This window comes from Chionomys nivalis, chromosome 8 (assembly GCF_950005125.1).
Source record: "Chionomys nivalis chromosome 8, mChiNiv1.1, whole genome shotgun sequence".
NCBI lineage: Eukaryota > Metazoa > Chordata > Mammalia > Rodentia > Cricetidae > Chionomys > Chionomys nivalis.
The window spans coordinates 54,933,281-54,956,207 of record NC_080093.1 but is presented as its reverse complement, the minus strand read 5'-3'; the positions used below and the strand labels follow the sequence as shown (position 1 = coordinate 54,956,207).

General features: G+C 51.6%; 1 protein-coding gene across 3 annotated transcripts; it reads right to left on the bottom strand.

The window, feature by feature from the left end:
• Positions 1 to 5,690: 5,690 nt before the first annotated feature.
• Ifitm10 (interferon induced transmembrane protein 10) lies at positions 5,691 to 19,724 on the bottom strand. Of its 3 annotated transcripts, none has more exons than XM_057779864.1 (3): positions 19,297 to 19,724; positions 18,079 to 18,441; positions 5,691 to 6,283 (listed from the first exon to the last, which is right to left on the bottom strand). In XM_057779864.1, exons 2-3 carry the CDS (start codon positions 18,229 to 18,231, stop codon positions 6,134 to 6,136), a joined length of 303 nt encoding a protein of 100 aa, XP_057635847.1. In that variant the 5' UTR covers positions 18,232 to 18,441; positions 19,297 to 19,724; the 3' UTR covers positions 5,691 to 6,133. The 3 variants fall into 3 exon arrangements, with proteins under 3 accessions (XP_057635847.1, XP_057635846.1, XP_057635845.1); XM_057779863.1 differs by having other exon boundaries at positions 17,989 to 18,441; positions 19,206 to 19,711; XM_057779862.1 differs by having other exon boundaries at positions 17,989 to 18,441; positions 19,297 to 19,711.
• Positions 19,725 to 22,927: the final 3,203 nt, after the last annotated feature.

Sequence of the window (22,927 nt, the reverse complement as noted above, 5' to 3'; positions counted from 1 at the left end):
CCAGGGCACGTGGCCCCATCATCTGCTGCTCCAAACACAGCACAAAGACACCCCTCTCCCAGTGATATGTCCCCAAGGGAGCGGGAAGAACACCAAGTCTATCACATGCCTCTGCGTCTGAAGAACAGCAAATACAGCAGTGTTTTAAAAATACGAATACAAAGGGAATATTTAAATTTGGTTCAGACACACAAGGTTATTTCAATGTTAAAAAACAACAAATAGAATAATTTACAATCATTTTTAAAGATTTATTTTTATTGTGTATGTGTGTGTCTGTGTCTGTGTGGGTTTGAGTGCTTATAGTGCTTGTAGAGGCAAGAAGAGTGCATTAGATCCCCTGGAAACGGAGTTACAGGGGGTTGTGAACTGCCCAGTGTGGGCGCTGTGACTCCAACCTAGGTCCTCTGCAAAGGCAGCCGGTGCTCTTAATCACTGAACCTTCTCAACAGTTCCAGGTTTATTTTTTATTTTAAATTATGTATAGTGTGGTGTGGCGCATGCGTGTGCGTGTGATGTCTAAGGAGGCCAGAAGAGGACGTCAGATCCCTAGGAGCTGGAGTTAAGGTGTTGTGAGCTATCTAATGCAGCTCCTGGGAACTAAACCTGGGTCTTTTGCAAGAACAGCCAGTGCTCTTAACCACTGATCTATCTCTTCAACCTCTAACTTAATAAGGGAGAAAAGAATCGTGCAATTAGATCAAAACTGCAGGAACACTGTTACAGGGCACTCCGTAGAAAGTAAACATCATTGTGCTGACAAGGCAGGCAAAGGCACTTGCTACACAAGCCAGATGACCTAAACTCAATCTCTGGTCCTTGAGTAAAAAGAGAAAATGGACTCTAAACTCTGACCTTCACATGTGTTCTATGACGCACATGTTGCCATGATCACATCATACACAGAATAATAAAAAAAATTAATTTTTAAAAAATTGCTGGAAAGCTGGCTCATGGTTAAGAGCACTTGTTACTCTTGCTAAGGACCCAGGTTTGTTTGCCAGCACCCACATGATGGCTCACAGCCATCTATACCTCCAGTTCTAAGAGAGCTGATGCCCTCCGTGGGCACCACATACACGCAGTGCAGACATACGTGCAAACGATATTCAGTGAGAGTGAGGGCAAGCAGGCAAACACAAGCGCTTCCTTCTTCCACGTCCTTTTACATAGGCTGCCGTCAGAATGTGTCGGCACATTCTGGTTAAGGGTGGGACTTCTGGCTTCAAGTAATCTGATTGAGAAAATCCATCACAAGAGTGCCCAGCAGCTTGGGTTTTAGTGGATCCCAGATGCAGTCAAGTTGACAGCCAAGACTGGCCATGACATATCATTGCCATTGCTGGTCCTTTGCTGACGTCAGATTCCAGCTTCTTCAGCCTTGCACCCTGACTGAAAACCACTGTCGATATGCACTACATTTTCTTTATCCATTTCCCTATCGTGAACAGTATTGCAGTGAACGCGATGTGCCGAAGTCTCTGTGATATGTGCCCAGGAGGAGTATGAGTTTTACTGTTTAATCTTATTTGAATGGGGGGTTGTGAAAGGGCATGTAGAGGCCGGAGGTTGCTGTTGGATGTCTCCCTCAGTTACTCTCCATTTTATCTTCAGAGACAGGTTTTCCATGAAGCTGGAGCTCACCAATTCTACTGGTCTGGCTGGCCAGTGAGCCCCTGGGATCTGCCTTTGTTTCCTTCCCCAGTGCCAGTGGCTGGCTTTCATGTGTGTCCTGGGGCTTCTCATGATTACAGGACAGGCGCCTTACCCACTGAGTGCCTCCGCAGCCCCAAGCTTATTACTTTTTAATGTACGTTTTTATGGAATGCTAAAATTTGTCCTATCATCTTGCAATCTAGCAAGGAAGCCCTCATGGGCATATTATGAATAGTCGTGAGCTTCCTTATGCAAATTCTAGAGAACTGCAAATAATCAGAATAAATATCTTAGGGTGTCACGTGACCTTGAAGGACTTATCTTTCCCATGAGGGTTACACAGAGAAAACCTGCTTTCCCAACTGCTCTGCCACACTGTAAATGAGGCCTTAGGAAAGGCAGACAGTGAAGAAACCCAGTGCATACTGATGAGCTTAGATATCCCGGGAGCATACACAGATAGAGCCCCACAGCTACAGAAAAAAAAAAAAAATCAGATCAAAAGACCCACTGAGAGAGATGCTGGCCATGCACCTGTGATTTGAATATCAGTTATGTTTTGTGACAACTGTAATGTATACCCAGAGAAGAAAATATCTCAGGCTGTGGCTTTAACAACCACATAAAAATTCTTTGTCTAGGAATCAACCTGACAAACTCTTTGAGACAGTACAGAAAACTAGAAAACATTCTGGGCAGAAATCAAGAGAGGCCTAAGGAAAGGCAGCCTACTGCACACTCAGGGATTTGGGAAATTCAGCGTTGTTGGACAAATGTAAGCTCCCCCCCCCCCCGTGTATCTATGGATTTAACCAAATTCCCATGAGGCTTTTGCTTTTGTTTTTGTTCTGTACTTGACAGACAGATTCTGAAAGCCGAATGAAAAGCAGAGTGGAGTAGACAGGAGGTTTCTGAAGAAGGACAGCACGAGGTAGCTCCGCAGTGGTTGCAGGTCTGGAGCGCACCCCGGGAAAAACCTTAGAAGACTCAGGTTGGAGGAACAAAGAAAGAAAGAGTGGCTGTCCAGAAAAGCAGGCAGGGTTTGCGTCCACTCTGCTCGATTGTATACCTACAAGTGAAAAGAATCCTCAAAGGCAAGTGCAGACAAATCAAGACTGTCTGTGATTTAAAGGGAAAAAGTCACCATGGAAAGGGACTGCCTCACAGAAAAGGACGTCCCAGTAGGTGACATACACTACAGCCACCAGAAAAGACTGATGGCACCTAAGACATTGAAAACCTATTCCTTTCTGGTCTTTCTGGGGCTGGGCAAGAGTGCTGGGCCTGGTTCGGCGTCCACCATAAGAGCAGCCAGAGCAGACATCAGCCGAGGAAACAGTGAACAATGTCTCCACTAGATTCCCAGTCTGTCGGACTTTTTGTGTCCATCCTTACTGACAGTGGCGACCCTGACACATTCCTAATATGGCCTATCCCTTCGTGGCCAGCCTCCATCACCAGCCCTCACACCTGGGTCCCTGGCAACCTCTCCTCCTGCCCTTCCTTTTATGTGTCCTGCCCCATGGATTTTTCCCACTCTCTTTGTAGGTGTTTTAGTTCCTAATAATAACCACTAAACCCCTCCCCACCTGCTTTTTTTTCACAGAGACAGCTTGTATCTAGACATAGTAATGAGCAAATATTTTTTAAACTAGTTTTTCTTTAAAAATCAAAGACAACACCTGTTCTACGCTGGAATCATTTATGAATGACTTCAGGATGACAACCCTCAGGGAAGTTACTGGAAACTCAAACCGAGATGTGCTCAAGTACATATTTTATATTCTTATGCATGCGAAAACGTACTAAAGGGTGATTTGGTTGTCTCCTACTGTGGCATTTATGAACAACATACTATAAATGTGTACGTATAAACACATGCACGTTGAACAGAAGCTACATAGAGTAAAACATGTGGCTTTATACTTTGGAAAATAGCCAGACAGTGGTGACTCACACCTTTAATCCCAGCACTCAGGAGTCAGAGGCAGGAAGATCTCTATGAGTTCAAACCTAGCCTAGTCTACAAAGCTAGCTCCAAGACTTCTAAATCTACATAGGAAATCTTGTTTCAAAACAAAACAAAACAAAATTGGGAAATAAACGCTCATGTGACCCCCCACCAGCATCTCACAAGTCACTATGGATACTCTGATGGTCACAAAGCTGCCTTTTCATCCCAGTGTCTTCAATTTTAAAAATGTTTTTAAGAACTATATATTTCTTGTTTTATTTATGGCCCATGCCTTTGCTGTGTGAATATATGTGTATCATGTGCATGCAGAAGCATCGGATCCCCTGGACCTGGAGTTTCAGATGTTCCTGAGGTGCCGTGTGTTTGTGAGAACCGAACCTGGGTCCTCTGGAAGAGAAGTATGCATTCTTAACTGTTGAACCATCTCTTCAGCCCCCAAATGCCTTCTGTTGATATATTACAGAGAAGCAGTAACCATGTGAATAGTGTCAAGAAGCTGTGGGGAGCTGCCTGCCACACCCTCCAAGCACTGGCTGACAAGAAAGTGGCTAAACAGTGACAGCCCCATAGGAAGTGGTCAGGACTCTACCATGTTCTACTAAAGGGGCCAAATATCCAGGGAGGTACAAGCTGAAGCTACCATTTTACCACCATGAGCTTGGCAGACGTAGACACCAAACAGCAGGGAGGGCAAGGAGCCACAGGGGCATAGCTTCTGATTTAAAACTGGCATCTCCTACCAAAGAATGTGTTCTTGGAACCCCATGGCCCAGTAACTTACCTAAGGATGAACCCCAAGAAATGCATTATTTCCTGCATAAATAAATAGCCCATCATTTTTCATGAACAGTCACCCTCTCCCCTGCAGCTTTGAAAATAAGACCTGGACACATACACACTTTAAATACACTTTTTTTCTTATCTTTGTCTTTCTGCAAAACTGCAATGATTTTCTTGTCTCTGCTCAAACGCCTGATGAGAAACAATGTAGCCCGGGGTATCTCTTGGCTCAGGATTGAAGGGCGGGAGGGCATGGTTATGGCAGAGGAATGCGGGCTGCTAATTCACATCTCAGTGTACCTGAGAGCAGAGAACACTGACTGGGGGTTCTCAGCTCCTGTTCTCCTTTCCCTCTTATTCCACTCATGTCCCCAGCCTTGTTTTGCTTTGGGGTTGGCCTGGGTTTTTTTTTTTAATTAATTAATTAATTAATTTTTCTTGCCGTGTAACTCAGGATGTATTGAACCCCAGTGACCCCAGGCCTCCTCATCTCTCATTCTCGTCTAGTCCTGTCTAACCTTCCAGCTATCTGGTTAAGACAAGCTCGAGCTTCTGCATGTTCACAGCCCCCCACTGACTCCATCTACCTCTGTGCCCACTGCTGGTGACAACCTCTATTCTTGCCTGTCTTGTCCCAACACTTCTGACACTGCTGAGGGTTTGATCAGAAAAGGGCCGAGCCTCCCCACCACTAAGCATGTCACTGGCCCCTATCTGAGCCCCACGATACCTATTTTTTTTTCAGACCAACCAGGCCCTCATAGGGTGGGGGCTATGTCCACTCTGTCCACCATCCATTTTACAGCTTACCCCCACCCCAGCTCACAGGGCAGCACCCTTCTGGGGCAGCACCACTTCCAGGATCAGCACACGCTGTTGCTGGTCTTGACCTTTGAACAGTGACCTTCAGATGACAGGGAGTCTCTTTCCCCATTTCAGGGGCTAAGTAGGTGAGAACCTGAGCAACACCCTGTGGGTTCCCTGAGACTGGCAGAGTTTCACCGTCACTGTAGGATATTTTCCTGGATACTCCATATCATCTCTCCCACTCCCTACAGGTTTCCCAACTCTGTGCATCCTGTGTGGAATCCCTCCACTTAACACCCCTCATTTCACCATCCTACACACCTGGCCACTCCAAGGCCACTTGGTTTCTGAGCAAGACTTGTGCAGAATTAACCATGTGTAGGCCCTGGGGTCATGGACTGCAAGGAGCACCTGATAAAGGTCCCCAAACATCCCTGCTTGGAACACAGACAGAAAACGAAACTGAGCTGGGCACATGTTTTAATGAAAGTTCACAGATACAAGAGCTTGGAGCAGGGATCACAGCTTAGAGGAAGTTGGGGTCAGGAGTGAGGGAGTCCCAGGTGCTGGCAGCTCCCCTTCTGGGAGCTCCCACATAAGCCCTTCTTGCTGGGTGTCAGGTCTGAGGAATGCAAGAGCTTGGGTCGGGTGCATCGGTCAGGGATGGAAGTCACTGGCAACCAGGCAGCAACAGAGGGAGCCCAGAGATCCAGTGACAACAGAGCAGGGCAGGAGGCAGATAGGGTGGCTGGGAGGAGTGTGCCACTCAATTGGGCACTCAACTTCTGGCGGCCTTGCTGCCATGCATGGCTCTGGGCCTTGGTAGAAGCCCATTCTGCCCCACACTCTTGGCATCCTGAATCTCAGTGACTATCAGTCTCAGTGCTGTGTCTCCAAGACCACTGCCTGCTGGGCTCAGTAGTCGGTAAGGGGGTACCGCAGGAAAATGAAGATGAGGATGATGCAGGAGGCCGCCAGCGCAGAGCTGGTGATGTTAAACAGCCGCGCTGTCTTGGCATCTTCCACGGCTCCATTCAGGTCATTCAGGAGCTTCTTGTCGCGAACCTGGAGGCATAAGGAGGAGGAAGACAGGCAGAGGTCAGAGGAAGCAGTGGGTGGAGGTCAATAGAGAAAGAAAGACAGGGGTCAGAGCAGGAGGAGGAAGGAAAGAGGAAGCTGTCAGAGAAAGCAGGAAGAGGAAGCCAATAGAGGACAGGGGACTGTGGTCATCAGAGGGGGAGGAAGAGATGCAGAAGTCAGGAGAGGAGACAGGACAGAGGCCAGCAGAGGAAGGAGGATGAGGTCAGGAGAGGAGAGAGGACAGTGGCCATCAGAGGAGAGGAAGATGGGCAGAAGTCGGAAGAGGAGGTAAGACAGAGGCCAGCAGAGGGATGGTGAGAGAGGACAACAGAGGAGGGGGAACTGGAGCCAATAAGGAACGGGAATGGAGATGGGCGGAGGGGTATGGAGACTACCAGCAGCAGGATACAGAGGTCATCAGGGGAGGTCGACAGTAGAGGAGGGAGGTTGGAGTGGTGGGGAGCAGGGGTTTGAGTGTCAAGTAGTCTCGGGACCTCCTACAAGCACCCCCGCCTCGGTTTGGGGAGCATAGTCAACGAGAAACTCATCTTTCACAGTTTGTAAAGTAAATAATGTCTAGTCAGAGAAGGAAACAGGGAACAAAGAACACAGGTACCCTGTGAGGATGCCCAGGAATTTCTGTTTTAGTTTGTGCAAATGAATCTGAAGTGATCTAACACGAAAGAGGAAGGTGACCCTGGAGACAGCAGATGCACGGTGAATAGGGTTGCGACGCCAGCAACAGTAGGCGTGAGATGTGGTGGCGTGTGTGTCCAGGGTGTTGTGATCAGTTCTGCCTAGCTGAACATTAGCTAGGGAAATGAGGACAGAGCTGGCCATCCCTAAGAGACTACTTGGTCAGGGCAGACATGTCTTAGGACAGTCCTCGTATACGACATCATCCAGTGAGCGCCAGCTGAACATGATGCAAGCTGAGAGCAGAGCCGAGAAGATGGAGGTGGAGATGAAGGCAGGAGATGAGGACTGGGTTTGGTTGAAAGAAGGAAGCTGGACAGAAAGACACTTGGACTAGCTGATGTCAGGAAAGGGGTCACCTGAGGAGGAAGTGTGGCGGGAGGGAGGGTGAGTGGGTGGGAATGGGGTTGGTTATGAACAGGCAGAGGACAACTGAGGCCTGCTAGGAGGAGGGACTGTCCTGGGGAGGAAGGAGTGGTAAGGGGGAGCAAGGGAGAAGAGGAGGTGTGCGATGGGTACCCAACAGTGGGCAGGACAGAGGGAGCAGAGAGAAGGAAGGCCTGGGCTGGGGTAGAGAAAGGAAGGGGAGGATCCAGCAAAGGGCAGGGGTGACTTAGAGGGTGGGTTGTGCTCTGTGTGAGCTGAATGGAGAGGCCACGGGAAGAGGGCTGAGGAGTCAGGAGAGCAAGCGTGGGAGTGAGATCCTGCCCTCTGGTGATTTGAGGGGGAACCAGCATCTCTGTCACCAAGAATGAGGTGTGACCCCATTTACTTAGTTTGCACAATTTGAGTGAAGTTTTTGATAACGTTTTATCATTTTCTCCAGAAAATTAAATTCTATCTTCCCTTGGATTTAGTATTAGCCTACTTGGTTTGCAGCTGTAATGTCAAACCCATTCCCTCATGGATGCTTGCTGTAGACACTGAATCTCTAGCAAGTATATTCCGTATCCAGTTCAACTACCCCGCTGCTGTCATTAGCCAGGTGTTCTCTTTAGCAAACCAGCTGTTCTACTTCCTCTTGTCAGCCCCTCCTCCAGGCTACAGCTGTGGTAGAGAAACTCTGCAGGTGTCCACTGGTCACCGCACAGAGTTAACTGTGGCTTCTCCTAGCGCTTGCCTGTGGGGTGAAGACTGTGCAGTGTCCACCGCACACTGCTGGGAAAGGCCGTGATTAGTCTCATGCTCCTGGCTCAGCATCTTGCCCATAGGCTCCTATGAGGAAGACAAAGAGGATTCTAGAACAATGCTGAGTAGCAGAGAGTGTGCAGGACAGCCTCGGCTCACCCTTGTTCTTTTGCATTTTATTTTTTTTTTTAAGAAAATAGATATTTATTCTTTGACAGTTCTGGAGGCTAGAAGGTAGCTATAAATACAGAAGCAAATATCAAGTGAACAGTGGGGGGGGACAGGTAAATAAACTCTCTCTCTCACAGACACACACACGCGCACACACATGCATGCACACACACACACACACACACACACTTCAAGTAGCTTAGGCAAATAGGGCCACTGGTGTTTTGATGTGCGTTCGATGGACAGGAGAGACAGTAGGTGAATTTGGCCACGTGCTAGATGAGGGAGGGAGGTACACAGAGGGACCTAGGTCAGATGGAAATAGCAGGACAGAGAGAAATGAGTGGACGTTTGTTGTGGGGGTGGATAGACAGACAAGTGTATGAATACACGTGTCCCGGATGAGCAGAGCAGGTGGTGTGAGGAGACAGGAAGTATGTTGCTTGTGTAGGGTGGGTGCATCGAGTGATCAGAGAGGTATATGGGAAATAGTAACACATTCATGTAGTTAGGATGGACGCCTAGATAGAAGTGTGCTGATGGGTGGGGCAGGTGGGCAGATAGGTTTTTGAAGGTGTGTCAGATGGTTGAACTGGCACATGGGGTATAATGGTGCATTTTGTATCTTTGGGATGAATTCCTGACATGTCTGCTGGATGTGTGGGATGGGTAGACAAACAGATTTAGATTACATGTGGGATGGGTGAGGAGAAAGAGGGAGGAGGTTAAAAGAATATACCATTGACTAATAAATGGAAGATAGGTACAGACTCTCAAATTCACCAACCAAACAGCCAGTCAGTCAGTCAGTCAGTCAGTCTTTACTTCGTGCTTGCTCTGGCATCCTGGGTGTGTAACGGCAGCCATGCATAGCCCAGCTGTGCCCTGGTATGCAGCATAGAACAAAGAAAAGCCTCTGTCCTCGTGGTTCACAGACCAGAGAAGAGTCACAAGGCACGGGACAAGCAGGGCAGGTATCCATGGGATACGGGGGCTAGAGAGAGATCTGACGATGCTAGGGGTCAAAGGTGTCCTGGGAGATCCAGCCTCAGCAAATTGCCCAGAAAGACTTCATTGAGTGGATGTTTATCATCAAGTCAGTGACGGATTTGGTCTCATGGGGGGAAGCACACCAGGTTGGGGGAGCAGAGACCCATGAGGGGATGCCTGAGGTCAGCCAGCAGCTGCTGATGGAGGTCAGAGCACAGATATGGGGAGATCAAGGGAAGCCATCGAGAAGGTGGCGGGGCTCTGTGAAGGCTTTTCAGAGCAACATAGAGCCAGAAGAAAGGGAAGGCCAGACAAAGTCTAACGGAGCCTTTGGTTGAGGATTCAGGTCAGGCAGGAAGGAGGCAGAGTCTGGCCTGGAGGACATGGGTCTAGTACCATGGACAAGAGCTGTGGCAATGAGAGGGCTGACAGATGGGTTCCGGACCTGTGTTGAGGGCGGCACTGACAATGCCGAGTTCAGCATGGCGGATGATGATGGATGGGGCTTAAGATGAGGTGGCCTTCTCGGCAGTGCAGGTCCCGGCACCAGGCTTACGGCTGGACAGTGGGGACAGCGGCGCTGCTGAGTCTGGCGTTCAAGGAGGAGGTGGAGGGCAGAGATGAACACGTGAAAGACACCACATCGGGCCCTGGGGGAGCTGGCTCCACAAAGATGAGGAACCCAAATTCAAAGACCAGGAAACCAAATGGGAACAGTAAGAAGACTTGGGATACTGGACAGAGAAGCAACAGGAAAGATAAGAGGAGCAGGAGATGTGAGTAGGGCAGGAGCAGAATAGTGGAGAAGCAATCCGAGCAGGAAAGACAGGCAGTGCTCCGTGGGCCTGAGAGGTGACAGACGACATCTGCTGTGGTAGAGGAGAATGGAGAGACTGGAGGGTGAGTCTACCAGAGCAAGCAGGGAAAGACGATAAGAGCGTTAGACGAGAAGGGCAGATGAGCAGGACCATGAACGGCAGCCTTTTAGTGAACTTCATGGTCTGAGAGGTAAATCCATTAAGGGAAGGGAGAAAGGGCAGGCAGGCCCTGGGTGGGCAGACCAGTGGGTGCCAGCTCATCCTCCAGTGCCGAAGGGATGGAAAGGAAATGGCGGCTGATGGGGACCAAATGGTCAGGAAGAGCTGATCTCTAGGTATGCACTCCATCAGCTTATACAGTGCAGGTCTTGGCCCCCAGCGATGGTAGGGGGTGGGGCCCTTGAGGGAGGGGCAGCCCTCACATAGCAAAGGCCCCACATGACCTTTACCCTTCCATGCGTGAGAGATGTGAAGAGCCTACAACCCGGAAGAGTACAGACCTCACTGGAGCCTGGCCATGCTGAGGCCTTGTGAAGTTCTGGAAGGTCAGCAGAACTATGGGGAAGTCACTTCACACATGCAGAACGAAGCAGGTGACTTAGATTGGGGGTGTATGACAGGAAGGATGAGCAAGGGAGGTGACATGGTGGGTAGTCAGTGGATACGTGAGTGAGAGGAGAAAGGAGAGAGGCTGGAGGGCGCATGGACAGGGATTTTAGAGTGTTCGTGCAACATTTGGGTAGAGTGGGGGTGAGTATTTAGAATAGATGGGGCATAAAGGAGTACGACTCACTTGACTAGAAGAATGGATCAGTTGAGATGGGAAGGAAGTACTGGAAAGTAGACAGAGATGGGCCAGGAATGTAGCTCAGCTTGGGGAGAGCTTTAGCATGCATAGAGCCCTGGATTGAGATCATCTGAGTGTGTGGGATCCAAGCAAATGCTGGACTGTTTTAAATAAGAACTTGGGCATCCACGAACTTGCGTGTCTGTGGAACCAATCCCCTGTGTGAATACTAAATACTAAATAAATAAATACCAAATACTAAAGGAACGGCCAGGCAACAGCCTTCCACACCCACCTCCCTAGGCAGCTCCATATCACTAGGAAGCTACTCCCATCTGGGCTCCCAGCCCTGTCTCTCTGCATCCTTAGTCTGTCACCACATGGAAGCGTCCTCACATGGACCCACTCACAGTAGATGACAAAACCCTCACCATGGAAAACAAGGCTGTGGCTCGGCATGTCTGGTCCCCTCTCCTGTTTCAACCATACAGGCTATGGAATTTTGTCCCTGGCCTTCTGCAAGGCCTGCTCCCCATCCTGGGATACACTTCCTCTGGACCACCTTGGGCTACACTCAATACACCAGCACAGACTTCTGTGGGAGTCCACCTTTATCTTTATGAAATGCCAATCTCAGCCACTCCCCTTAGTCTTCACAGATGTTATATAAGTGCATTTTATGATGGTATGAGTTCCCTGACAGAGGGAAGTCTCCTATGGTCAGGGGCCGTGTGGCTGGTCACTCCTCATACACTGGGCAGTTATTTGCTGCATGAGAAGGAAGCAGGGTAGTGGGAGAATGCATTCCAATGAACCCATGGCTACATGGTGGATGAGATAGTTTAATGAGTGGCCATGATGGTGACATCATAGAAGAGGGCAAAAGAGTAGACGAGAAAGAGGAAGGTAGACATAAGCTTCAAGGGGAAGAAAGATGGGAGGCTGGGGAGATGGCTCAATTCCGGTAAACTGTTTGCCAAGCAAGCAAGAAGACCTGCATTCGATCCAAGGAATCTGTGTTTAACGTCAAAAACAAAAAGCCAGGGTGGCTGGAGAAATGACTCAGAGTGCTTGTTGCTCTTACAGAGAGGACCCAGGCTCAGCTTCCAGCACCTGAAGGGTGGTTCACAACCATCTGTAACTCTAGTTCCAGAGCATCTGACAGCCTCTTCTGACCTCCTTGGGCACCAGGCATGCACATGGCACACATACATATATACAGGCAAAATATACATGCACATAAAACAAAATCAGTACATCTAAAGCTACATTTTTCAAATTTCAGACATAGCAGCTCGTGCCTATAACTCAGCACTGGGGAAGCAAAGACAGGCAGTTTGATGGCTATCCAGCCTAACTTAACTGGTAAACCCCTAGTCTCAGAGAGAGACCTTGTCCCAGAAGACAAAGTGGGGGTCTGAGAAGATGGCCCATGGATCAAGATACCTGCTATCAAGCTGAACAATATGAGTTTGATCCCTGGGATCCGCATAGTAGAAGGAGAGAGTAAACTCCCGCAGGTTGTCCTCGACCTCCAGACAATACACACGAGTATGTATTCATGCACACACAAAAGTGAGTCATTTTTAATAAAAAGTGAAGGAATCCTGAGGGATGACACTTGAGGCTGACTTCTGACCTCCACATGCATGCATGCTTACACACACACATGTGCACTGGCACACATACAAAGATGCACACACCCCATACATGAATATGTACACACTTGACACAGACACAGGAGGGAAGAGAATAGATAAACATGGGACACACAGGGCAAATTCATGGACAGAAGAGGGTGAGGAAGAGACAAGAGGAAGAGGAAAGTGCACGGTAGGTGTGTGGGTGACCAGAGGGTAGAAGAGGCAGACGGCCTGTGTGGAGTAGCAGAGTGACAGTGGGAGGAGAAAGGATGGAAGAACAGATGGGGCAGGACATGGATGAAAGATAAAACATAGGAAAGGAAAGCTGGAAGATGAGCCAGGAGATTGTCGGGTGAACCATTAGTAGGATTTGTGCTGATGCTCTGGGCATTTTCTTTCTTCTTTCCCCTTTTCTTCCTTCCTTTCTGTTTTCTCCCCTTTTAAAGAGAGGGTCTTAATGTAACTGATGCTGGCCCTGAGCTCTAAATCCTCCTGCCTCTGACTCCCAAACGTTAGGATTTCAGGTGTGCATCACCGTATCTGACACATCTAGGGTGTGTCAGTGTCTAAAACTAAGGGGGGGGGCAAGTGTGCACATGGCTGAAATATGAGTGTGCAGCTAGGCAAGTGAGAGTGTGCATGTGTGTCCACAGCCACGTATGGATCAGTGTACACGTGTGTTCACAGTCACATATGGATCAATAAGCTATTGGACAGGACAGACAGATAGGGAAGAGACTGGGGCTAGGAGAGAGTGAAGAGAAACAGGAGAGTAAATGTGTGGGAGGACATAAAGCTGGAGACAGGGCAGATGCTTGAGACTGAGAGCTTTGAATGTTGATAGACGGGTGCTAGGGTAAAATTCTACACAGGGGGAGGGGCGGAGGTTATGAAAGTTGGAATGAGAAGAGAACGGATGGGTGGATGGGTGGGTGAGTAGGAGGGTGGGCGGGTGAGTAGGAGGGCGGGCGGGTGAGCGGGAGGGCGGGCGGGTGAGCGGGTGGGCGGGCGGGTGTGAGCGGGCGGCTGGGTGGGTGAGCGGGCGGGTGGGTGAGTAGGCGGGCGGGTGGGTGAGCAGGCGGGCGAGTGGGTGAGTAGGTGGGTGGGTGAGCAGGTGGGCGGGTGGGTGAGCAGGCGGGCGAGTGGGTGAGCAGGTGGGTGGGTGAGTAGGTGGGTGGGTGGGTGAGCGGGAGGGCGGGTGGGTGAGCGGGCGGGCGGGCGGGTGGGCAGGTGGGTGAGCAGGTGGGTGGGTGAATTCAGCCTATGAAGTTGAAGGGGAACTACAAAAGAGAAGAGAAAATGAATGGATACATAAATACATGGGTAGAAAATAGAAGAAAATGATAGAAGGATGTATAAACAGCAGGGAAGAATGCAAATGAGGAAGGTGAGTGAGAAACACACGCGCATGGCTACTTGGAGTGGAGGGATGGATGGGCGGGAGGATGTGCAAAGCATGCGCAGATGGGAGGTCGGGCTGGTGAGTGCTAGGGGAAAATGACATCAGAGAAAGCTTAGTGAATCTGTGCTCAGGTTGGTAGGGAAGGAGTGCGACGGTGGAGGGCAGTCAGAAGGACAGATGATTGTGCCAGCAGGTGGTGGGAGGCTGATGCTGTCTGGATGTCGTGAACAGAGTGGAGAACTGATTGGCACAGCCATGCGTCACTTAATGAGGGGTATCTGAGAAACTCCAGATGGCCTCATCGTCTGCTGATGTCACCGAGTCTATGTACAAATCAGCGACGACACTAGCAAGCGAGGAAGTCTTGGGCATGTGACCTGCCGTTGCCTGAAATGTCCTCTACTGACTAACAGAGGTGACCACATACATGGATGGGCGGATGGCGAAGAGATGGAAAGGTGGAGGGGTGGATTGTGAGCGTGTGGAGCAGTGAGTGGGGGGACAGTAGGGTGGGTAGATGGGTAGATGCGCAGACGAAGTGTAGGACGAGGGGTATAGTGTGGATACATGGATGGTGGGTGGACGGGTAGAAAGGTAGGCCGATGACCGGCGGGGTAGGTGAGTGGATGGGTTGAATGGGCAGATGGACAGGTGAGTGCTGGCTGGGTGGTAGGTGGATGGGTGAGTGCATGAGCAGATGGTTGGGAACAGGAAAATGAATAACTAGATGTGAATGCGTGTGATGTGGATAGACGGATGGTACACAGGCAGGTGAATGGATAAGTGATGGGTGTGGCGTGGATAGGTGGATGGATAGATATCTGGAATGGATGAGTGGGAAGATGGCCAGCTGATTTAGTGGATGGATGGGTGTATGAATAGATGGATGGATAAGAGGATGAGTGGATGAACGAATAGGTGTGGGTGGGTAGGTGAATGGATGGGCTGGCAACACTGATACTCAGAAGGGCGAGATGGACAGATACATACGTACAAAACCCAACCAGAATCTACCCTCCTAACCTAGCATTTCAGACTTTCCTGTCACAAGAAGTCCCCAAGCCTCCGGAGCGCAGATCAAACATCTGCTGCATGCTGGCTGCACTGCACTCCCGCTCCCGTCCTTCACACTTCTGCTCCCCACAGAGGATGCCCCCGCTTAGTGTCTGTTCGTTTCTTCAGGTAAAACTTTCTTCTCACCCACCCCTCAATGGCCATAGAAAATCCTGCCTCCTCCCAGAAGCCCTTACTCTGACCCCTACTTGGCCCCAAGCTCAGTATGATGTTTCCCTTTTCCAAGACAACTAGGCTATATATCCCCTTTGGTGGCATCTTCTATCCAGACAAATAATATCTTTAGGCCTCCCCCATGATGGTCACCATGCTTTGGACACTGAAGGGTGGTCCTGAGGGTTGGACAAGCAGATGTGACCAAGAAAGGAAGGCCATAGAAGCTCTGCAGGAGAAACACAGGCTTCTTACAAAAAAGAGGATATCTGTGCACCAATGTGTGCACAAAACTCAGTATTTCCCCAGGAAGAGGGTGATGAGGAACCATGAGGGGACTTGGACACCAAAACTGGATGCTGGGCACCATCCAGCTGACAGTGGGGCTGTGTGGTTATGAGACAGTGTGTGGAGAGTGGGTTTACTGAATCCTCCCGGGTCACAGAGCAGGCTGCATGGCTCTGACCTGACCCGTGTGGTGGGAGGAATGGATGGGGGCCTGATGGGAGACGGACATTCAGGGCAGGCAAGAATGCCATCATCTCAACACCAGCCTGCCAGCCCCGCCTGATCACGTGACCACTTGAACAGTGTTGTGAGCAGATGAGAGGAAGGGCTCGGCAAGCAGAGACAGCCAGAAAATCTGCCAAGTCCTCCTGACCCCTGGTCCACCTGCTGTCCTTGGACATGCTTGCATTGGGCTGCATGAGTGGCAGGTGCAGCTGGTCAGGAGGCTGAAGCTACATACACAGGTGGACTGATTTTCAGGCATCCGGTCAGAGTTAGCCTGGCCTATGCTGACCCTGAACATACCTCCAAAAAGTCCCAAGGCCTGTTCACTGCTCCCTGGGAAGACCTCAGGGAGCAAAGCAAGGGAGAGAGAGTAAGCCTTCTCTCTTCTCCAAAGTGTTCACCTCACATCCAAATACAAACCCATAACCATCCAGAAATGCCTGACCTACCTACAACCCACACCAGATGGGCTACCCTGCCCAGCCAGCCGGACACAGCCTGAGCCAGGGGAGGAGGAGACAGCTCCCGGACCAGAGCCCGGGCAGTCATACCCAAATCCTCAGGCTGTAGACGTGTAGGGACAGAGGGCACCAGAGAAGGCTGTGTTCCACTAACAGCCTGGCAATGGTACTCTCTGCCTGGCACTGCCCCAGAGAACAGAGCTGAGCTGGCCTTAGGACATCCCAAGTCCCTAGATCCCCTTCTCATCTTGCCTCTCAGCACAAGCATGTACACGCACATGCACACGCACACACACAGTTGTGATGTACTCATATGCAAACATATATTGACTTACAAATATTTGCATGCATACATATTATACTCAAACATGTGTCCACTCATGATATACCTAAATGGATGTAGGCATGTGATTATGTTGACACTGCTCACATGCAATTGGACATACATTTCTATATATGTTCATGTACACTTACACACAGTTACATTTACTCACACGCATGCATATGTGCATGTACATGATTACATGCATACAATAGTGCTCAGATGTATGCTCAAGTGTACACACTCACATCCATATAAACATAGCCATCCATGCATGCAACACACTCAAATGCACCCACTCATGCTCTCCATACATGGTAACTTACACACATGTGAGCACATGTGCACACACATGCTATCACACGTTCTCACAGACATGCCCACTTATGTACACAACTCCCACGTGGTACCAGTCGAGGTGAGAAACCCAGGCCTGGAGATGAAGGCATGAAGATAACGTGATATGCTGGGTATGAGTCAGGCAGAGGAGGGGAGAACCTGGTGGCCAGGCATGTGATGCAAGGCAAGGCGGGGTTCATGTATGCAGATGAATTGTGGGTTGAGCTGCCTGGGTAGCCTTCCTCTTGGGTCAGTCTTGCCTTCACTTTTTACTCCTTGCAGCACCCTGCTACTCTGCCAGCCCCTGGCACCCCTCCTTGCTGGGCAGCTGCAATCTCTGGGCTGCATCTTGCTTGAGCCATTCGAGTCTGGGCTCAGGAAGTGATGATCTGTGTAATTGTGAGCCAAGCCCTTCTTTCTGGAGATGCAGGATGGGAGGAGGGCACCCCGGCATTATCCCCGCACCCTGCTGGTGGGGCTCCCACAGTCCAAGGATGCTCAGCCCTTGCCTGGGACACATCTATCAGAGCTTCTCCCAGCCCCACTTTGCCATGGGAAGGGGTAGAAGTGACTGAAGGGTCCCACAGGCTCGCCACGCTGTTCCCTTCCCAGCTGCCGACTCCCAGCACAAAGGGGAGTTGGTCCTGGAAGTTGTAGCCACTGTGGGTGCAGAGTGGGTGGGGATAGGATGAGTTTCCCAACGTTCCCCCCAGGTCAGGTTTTAGTCTTCCGCCACAAATCCTGGCCACAGATCCCCCTGGGGAGGGACTGACATTAGAGGGTCTGCAAGGGCTCTGAGACCACCCTTCTGCTTCCCACAGCCACGGGATTTCAAGTCCCTTGGCTCCATGCAAACTGCATCCCATTTACCTAGGTGTGACTACTGGCTATGTTGACTCCCATGTCTCCTGACCAGAGGACAGGACCTCGAGCTCCGAAGGCCTGCTCCCAACAATTTAACTAAGCTAGCTGTACAGAGCTGACAGCCCTACCCCACTCCCCAAGCGGATCAAGTTTCCCTCAGAAAGGGAGGTGGCTCTTTGCTGTCCAGACCTGACCAACAAACAGCCTTACCTCTCTGAACTCATAACAGATCTCCCGGCTGTGCTTGCATGCTCTGCCCTGGGCTTCACCAAGTGACATTGCATCCTGCTAGCCCCGTTAACCCTGCTCCCTTCCCCACCCAGGCTCACTTTGAGGGAGTAGGCCAGAGCAATGAAGCCCAGGCAGCAGAAGTTGAGGTAGACGAAGTTGAAAATGGACCACAGATAGTAGTCGTTCACCTCCGTGGTGTCGGGGTAGACCTCGATGACTGTCGTAGGGTTCGTCATGGTCTTCTTCTCAGCTAAGTGCTTGCAGGCCTGGGGGACACCTGATGCCCGGACGCTGTCAGTCTTGCTGCTTTTAGATTCCATGGGGAACAGAGTGGGTGCCATGGGGGGCGAGGCCGAGGGCTCAGGGGCTGGGCCCGCTGCAGCCTGCAGGGCAGGAGGCTTGGACACGCAGGTGAAGCAGCCCTTGGGTGAACCTGCTGGTGGCCTGGGAATCCAGAAGGCCCCGTCCAGGGGGACTCGGGCTTCCTGGGTGCCGTCCGTGGTGCTGGCCGGGGCTCCCAGCAGGGCTGGGCACTGGCTGGGGCCCTGGGCCTGGAGGAAGGGACAGAGTGAAGAGGAACTGGGTCCTGAGAGCCCAGTAGCGCCCACCCTGGAGCCTTACAGCATCTCCCCTGCAGCCCTATAAATGGCCTTCAGGAGATGGAAATCCCTGCGAGCTTGCCAGCTGCCAGCCTGCCTGCCACCTGCCTCCCCCACCCAGCCGGCCACGGCCAATACCAAAGCCATTCGCAGTAGACTTGGCAAGCATATCGGGGCTTTTCATCGCTTTGCCATCTGCACCCACTGACACATACAACAGCACCCCCTCAGCACCCTGAATGACACCCTGTTACGAATAAGCAGAGCAGCCCCTGCATCCCCACGCACTCAGGGCATTCAGACCTACAGTGACACTGCTCTAGTCACCGACTGGCAGAACGAACAGCTCTCACTGAAGCACATACACACCAAGATGAACCACAAACATTATCGGCTCTCCAGTCCCAGCACACCCGCGCGCCCAGACGTGCCAGGTAAACAACTGCCCACCAAGAAGCGCAGCACTACACGCACCGCCCCACAGGCTCAGACACATCTCCGGAAGATACGCGCAGGTGCGGGGCTCCAAACTCGCTCACATTGCCCCCCAAGCCCGGCAGAAAGTGGCACCGGGTACCCTAAGAGCGCACACGGTCACAAAGAACCACTCACTTCCCCCCTGCCCCCGTGCCACCAACAGACCCACAATGACACTCAGTGAAATGGACACTTCCAAGAGACAGCTTGGCGCCGGAGACCTGCGCCACAGGGCGCACCTGGCACCGGTGAAGAGATATCAGGGGACAACGACCGGGCTGGGTGGCCCCTGGTCTGACCCCGGCTGCAGCAGCCACCAGGACCGCTCACCTATTGGCGACGCGGCGGTGAGTGGGCCAGACGCCTCGGAGCGCTCGTCCTTCCGCCGTCCCGGGCCGGGCCGTTGTCTGTCCGCTGATCACTTCCCGGCGGCCCAACCTTGGGGGCGGGGAGCGAACGGGGCTGGCGCCGCTGCCTCCCCCGCTGCCCGTGCGCGCTCCGCAGCGCCAGGCCGGCCACGGCTGCAGCCAGAGCCTGACTCACAGCGTCGCAGACACCTCCGCCTCCTCCATAGGGAGGGAGAGGGCCTGCGAGCACGGAAGCCAGGACCCCAGGGAGTCGCTAGCTGAGAGAAGCTGGGGCCCACGTAAATCAAGAGCTGCATGACTCCCATATTCGCTGACCATGGAGCCGCCACTCCAACCCACCTGTCCTCACATTCTCTCGCGGGTCCTCAGGTCCCGCGCAAGTCTGTCTGCTGAGCACTCCACCTTGTTCCCAGGGCTGATCCCTTCTCCCTATATTTCTCACACTAAGCCTTGCTAGTTACAAGACCTGTGCCTTCAGAATCCTTTACCTCGAACCTCTTCCTCTTGCCATGTTGAGTCCCATCTGCCACCCTCGGTCCCCATGGTAGTCCTTGCCCTTTCTTCATGGGGCCTGTCCTGATATCTGCTTCCCAAGCTCCCACCCACCTCTACCTTGATCCTGCCCAGCTAAGCTCCTTCCTTACTTCTAAGTCCCTGTCTGAGCTGACCCAGCCACCATCCCTAATCAGGCTTCCTTTTGGAGTCTCTGGGTCCCTTGAAGCCTCCAGACTGCAGATCACAGTTCCTACCCAAACAGGATGCAACACACCAAATCCCAATTAAGTATTCATCTTTGTTCAACCCTGTCTCTCAAGTCCCCAAGGTCAATGTCCAGGGTTTTTCCTCCTGAGCCCTCAAGTCCAGGCCCTTCACCAACAATCTTCAATCCCCACCCACCAGCCGAGCCCTGTTGGATTAGAGATCCTGTCTCCCAGTCTGACCCCACCAAAGCCTGGTTCATTCGTGCTAATCCTGTTCATCATAAATCCGGCTTGAAGAATCTGACCTGTAACAGGCTGGCCTGTCCCTGCACAGCCAAGCTCCCCTCTGCCCTCAGGGCCAGGTGTGCTACTCCAATGCCCTGAACCCTGGTCCCTCTGAGACCCCCTACACCGGTCTCCTTGGAGCTCAGCTTATAAGCCTGTCTAACCCCCATCCTGGGCCCCAGTCCCGACAGTATTCTGTCCCTATGCATTACTTGCCCCAGTAAATACTGTCCTCCATGGCTTAATTCCATCTCTCTCCCCTAATTCTCAATCACTTGAACACTTGTCCCAAACTGAATACCCAGATCTAGATAAGTCCCAATGGGATCGCTTTACCATGGAAGACCCTCAACAGTCCAGTCCTCCCTCCCTCACAACCCCTACCTCACCATGTGTGGGGGCTGTTCTCAGTAGGTCCTCGTCACCCTACTTTCAAGTTACCCAATCTGTGCACAAGAGCCTTGTTTCCCACCTTCTTCTTTGAATTCCGCCATACACACACAAACACACACACACACACACACACACACACAGAGAGAGAGAGAGAGAGAGAGAGAGAGAGAGAGAGAGAGAGAGAGAGAGAGAGCTCTTCTCTCGGACCCTTTCTAAAGTGGTCCAGGACTGCCTAAGCCCTTAGTCCTTCTGGTCTCCTGGAACCCGGACTCTCTGAACCCTGAGTCCTCCAAAGTCCTGTCTCCTGGATAAGCCCTGCCCCATGCCAAGATCCTCCCTTTTCAGCTCAAACCCCACCTCTGATCCCTGCTGACCCCTGGCACAGCTCAGTTCTGCACATCAGGAATTTTCAGTTTGAAGTGGATCTTAAGTGTAGATTACAAAAAGAAGAAAAACCTTCCTTTAGTGGGTGGAATTAATTTCCAAGCAGGCAGGGACCCCTCCTACCTTTTCTTGGCTTTCTTCTGGATACTCCCTAATGGAGCCTAGCTTTGTTGGTCCAATGAGCCTGGGGGCAAATGGGCCTTGCCAGAAAGCCAGTTCTCCCTCACCCAACTCCATCACTCCTTTGGATCCTGAAAGCCTGGCAACCAGACTGGCTGAGGTCTGAATTGAGGAAGGTCCTCCCCAGCCGTGCACCATACCACTCATTTCCACCCATTTACACCCTTGACTTTCTCCTTGCCACACAACCTGGGTCAGCTGTTGCCCTTGGCATATCTGGCCTGTGAGACTCCTTTGGCCCTCAGGTCTGCGCAAGGTCATTGACAAGGTGAGTGCTGAATCGGGAGGCCTTCTTCCCAAAAGCCAGCTTCAGGGCTCTAGAGTCAGTGTCCCAACTCTCCACTGGTGAGGAAAGGGCTAGCCTCAGGTATGGTCATGCCTGACTGTCCACCAGATCAGGGATTTAAGGGAAGAAACACCCACCATCAGAAAGCTAGGACATAGGGTTTTACAGGCAGCATGGGTCCTGCTTCTTCCCAGGGACTGCAGGCCGATGTGAGGGTATCACTCAGCTAGAAGAAACCAAATTGGAACCCTGAGCTAGATTCCGGGGCATCCTCAGGGCAAACCTGGGTGGTAGTGGTGGCTGTAGCAGCAGCAGTAGCAGCAGGAAGGCCTGGCAGTGCACCTCAGCCTCAGGCCCGCAAGGGAGGGAGGAGCTACTTCTTCAGCTTTGGTGCACAAGCCTTTGATAACTCTAGTCTCTAGAAGTCCTGCCAAGCCCTGCGGGACTCCTCGGATTTCAGAGAACACTGGGCACATGTTTACTGGCCTTCCAGCAATCCTTGATACTGCTCAGTACCATAGTCCCCCACACGCCTCCCACTGAGACAATTACAGCCAATGTCCAGCAGGAGAAGGATGCCAGGACAACCCCAAAGGGTGACAAAGGTCACACTTTCCTATAACACACCTTCTGGTGTGGGGAAGGGACTTCAAGACGACAGGGTTACTGATTCCAAAGCGAATCCCCGCCCTACCAGTAAGGACTCACGAGTTCCTACTCTCGGTAGCTATGCTCACCCCGCCCCCCCAGACCCAACCCTCACACTAATGCTTGTACGGTGACTGCAGCCCATGACCAGGGGTTTCTGATGAACCCAAAGACCCCAGGCAGGCAGGCTTCAGCACTGGCTTGATTAAAAAAGAAGGCTGCTTCTGGCAGAGGCCCAGGCAGGAGGAAGGCTGCCCACAGACCCAGCAAGAGTCGAAGGACTGACTGTTGAGATGGGAATGTATGGAGCCCTAGATACCCTTTGGGGCTCATTCCCTTTTCTCTGGGGACAGGCTGGTTTCCTGGCAAAGTACAGCAGGTGTTGGCCTGGCCACCTCTGAAAATGATTCAACACAGGCCCTGCCCCAGAATTCTAGGCCTGTCCCAGTCTCCAGCCAAGGCCACATCCGGCTGCTGACTACTGCCTGAGGTCCCAGAACCTGCCAGTTCTAGGCCAGACTCATCTTGCCCACAAGGCTGAACAGCAAGCCAGAGCCTTGGGAGTCCCCTCTGTGGGCTGGCCTAGCCCTGAAAGCCAAACCTAGGCTCTAGGCCCACCCCACCCCAGGCCAGCTTGACCCTGAATGAGCCCTCAGAAGCACTGTGTCTCCATCCTCAGGCCCCATTTCGGAAGCAGTACAGAGCACACCAACACA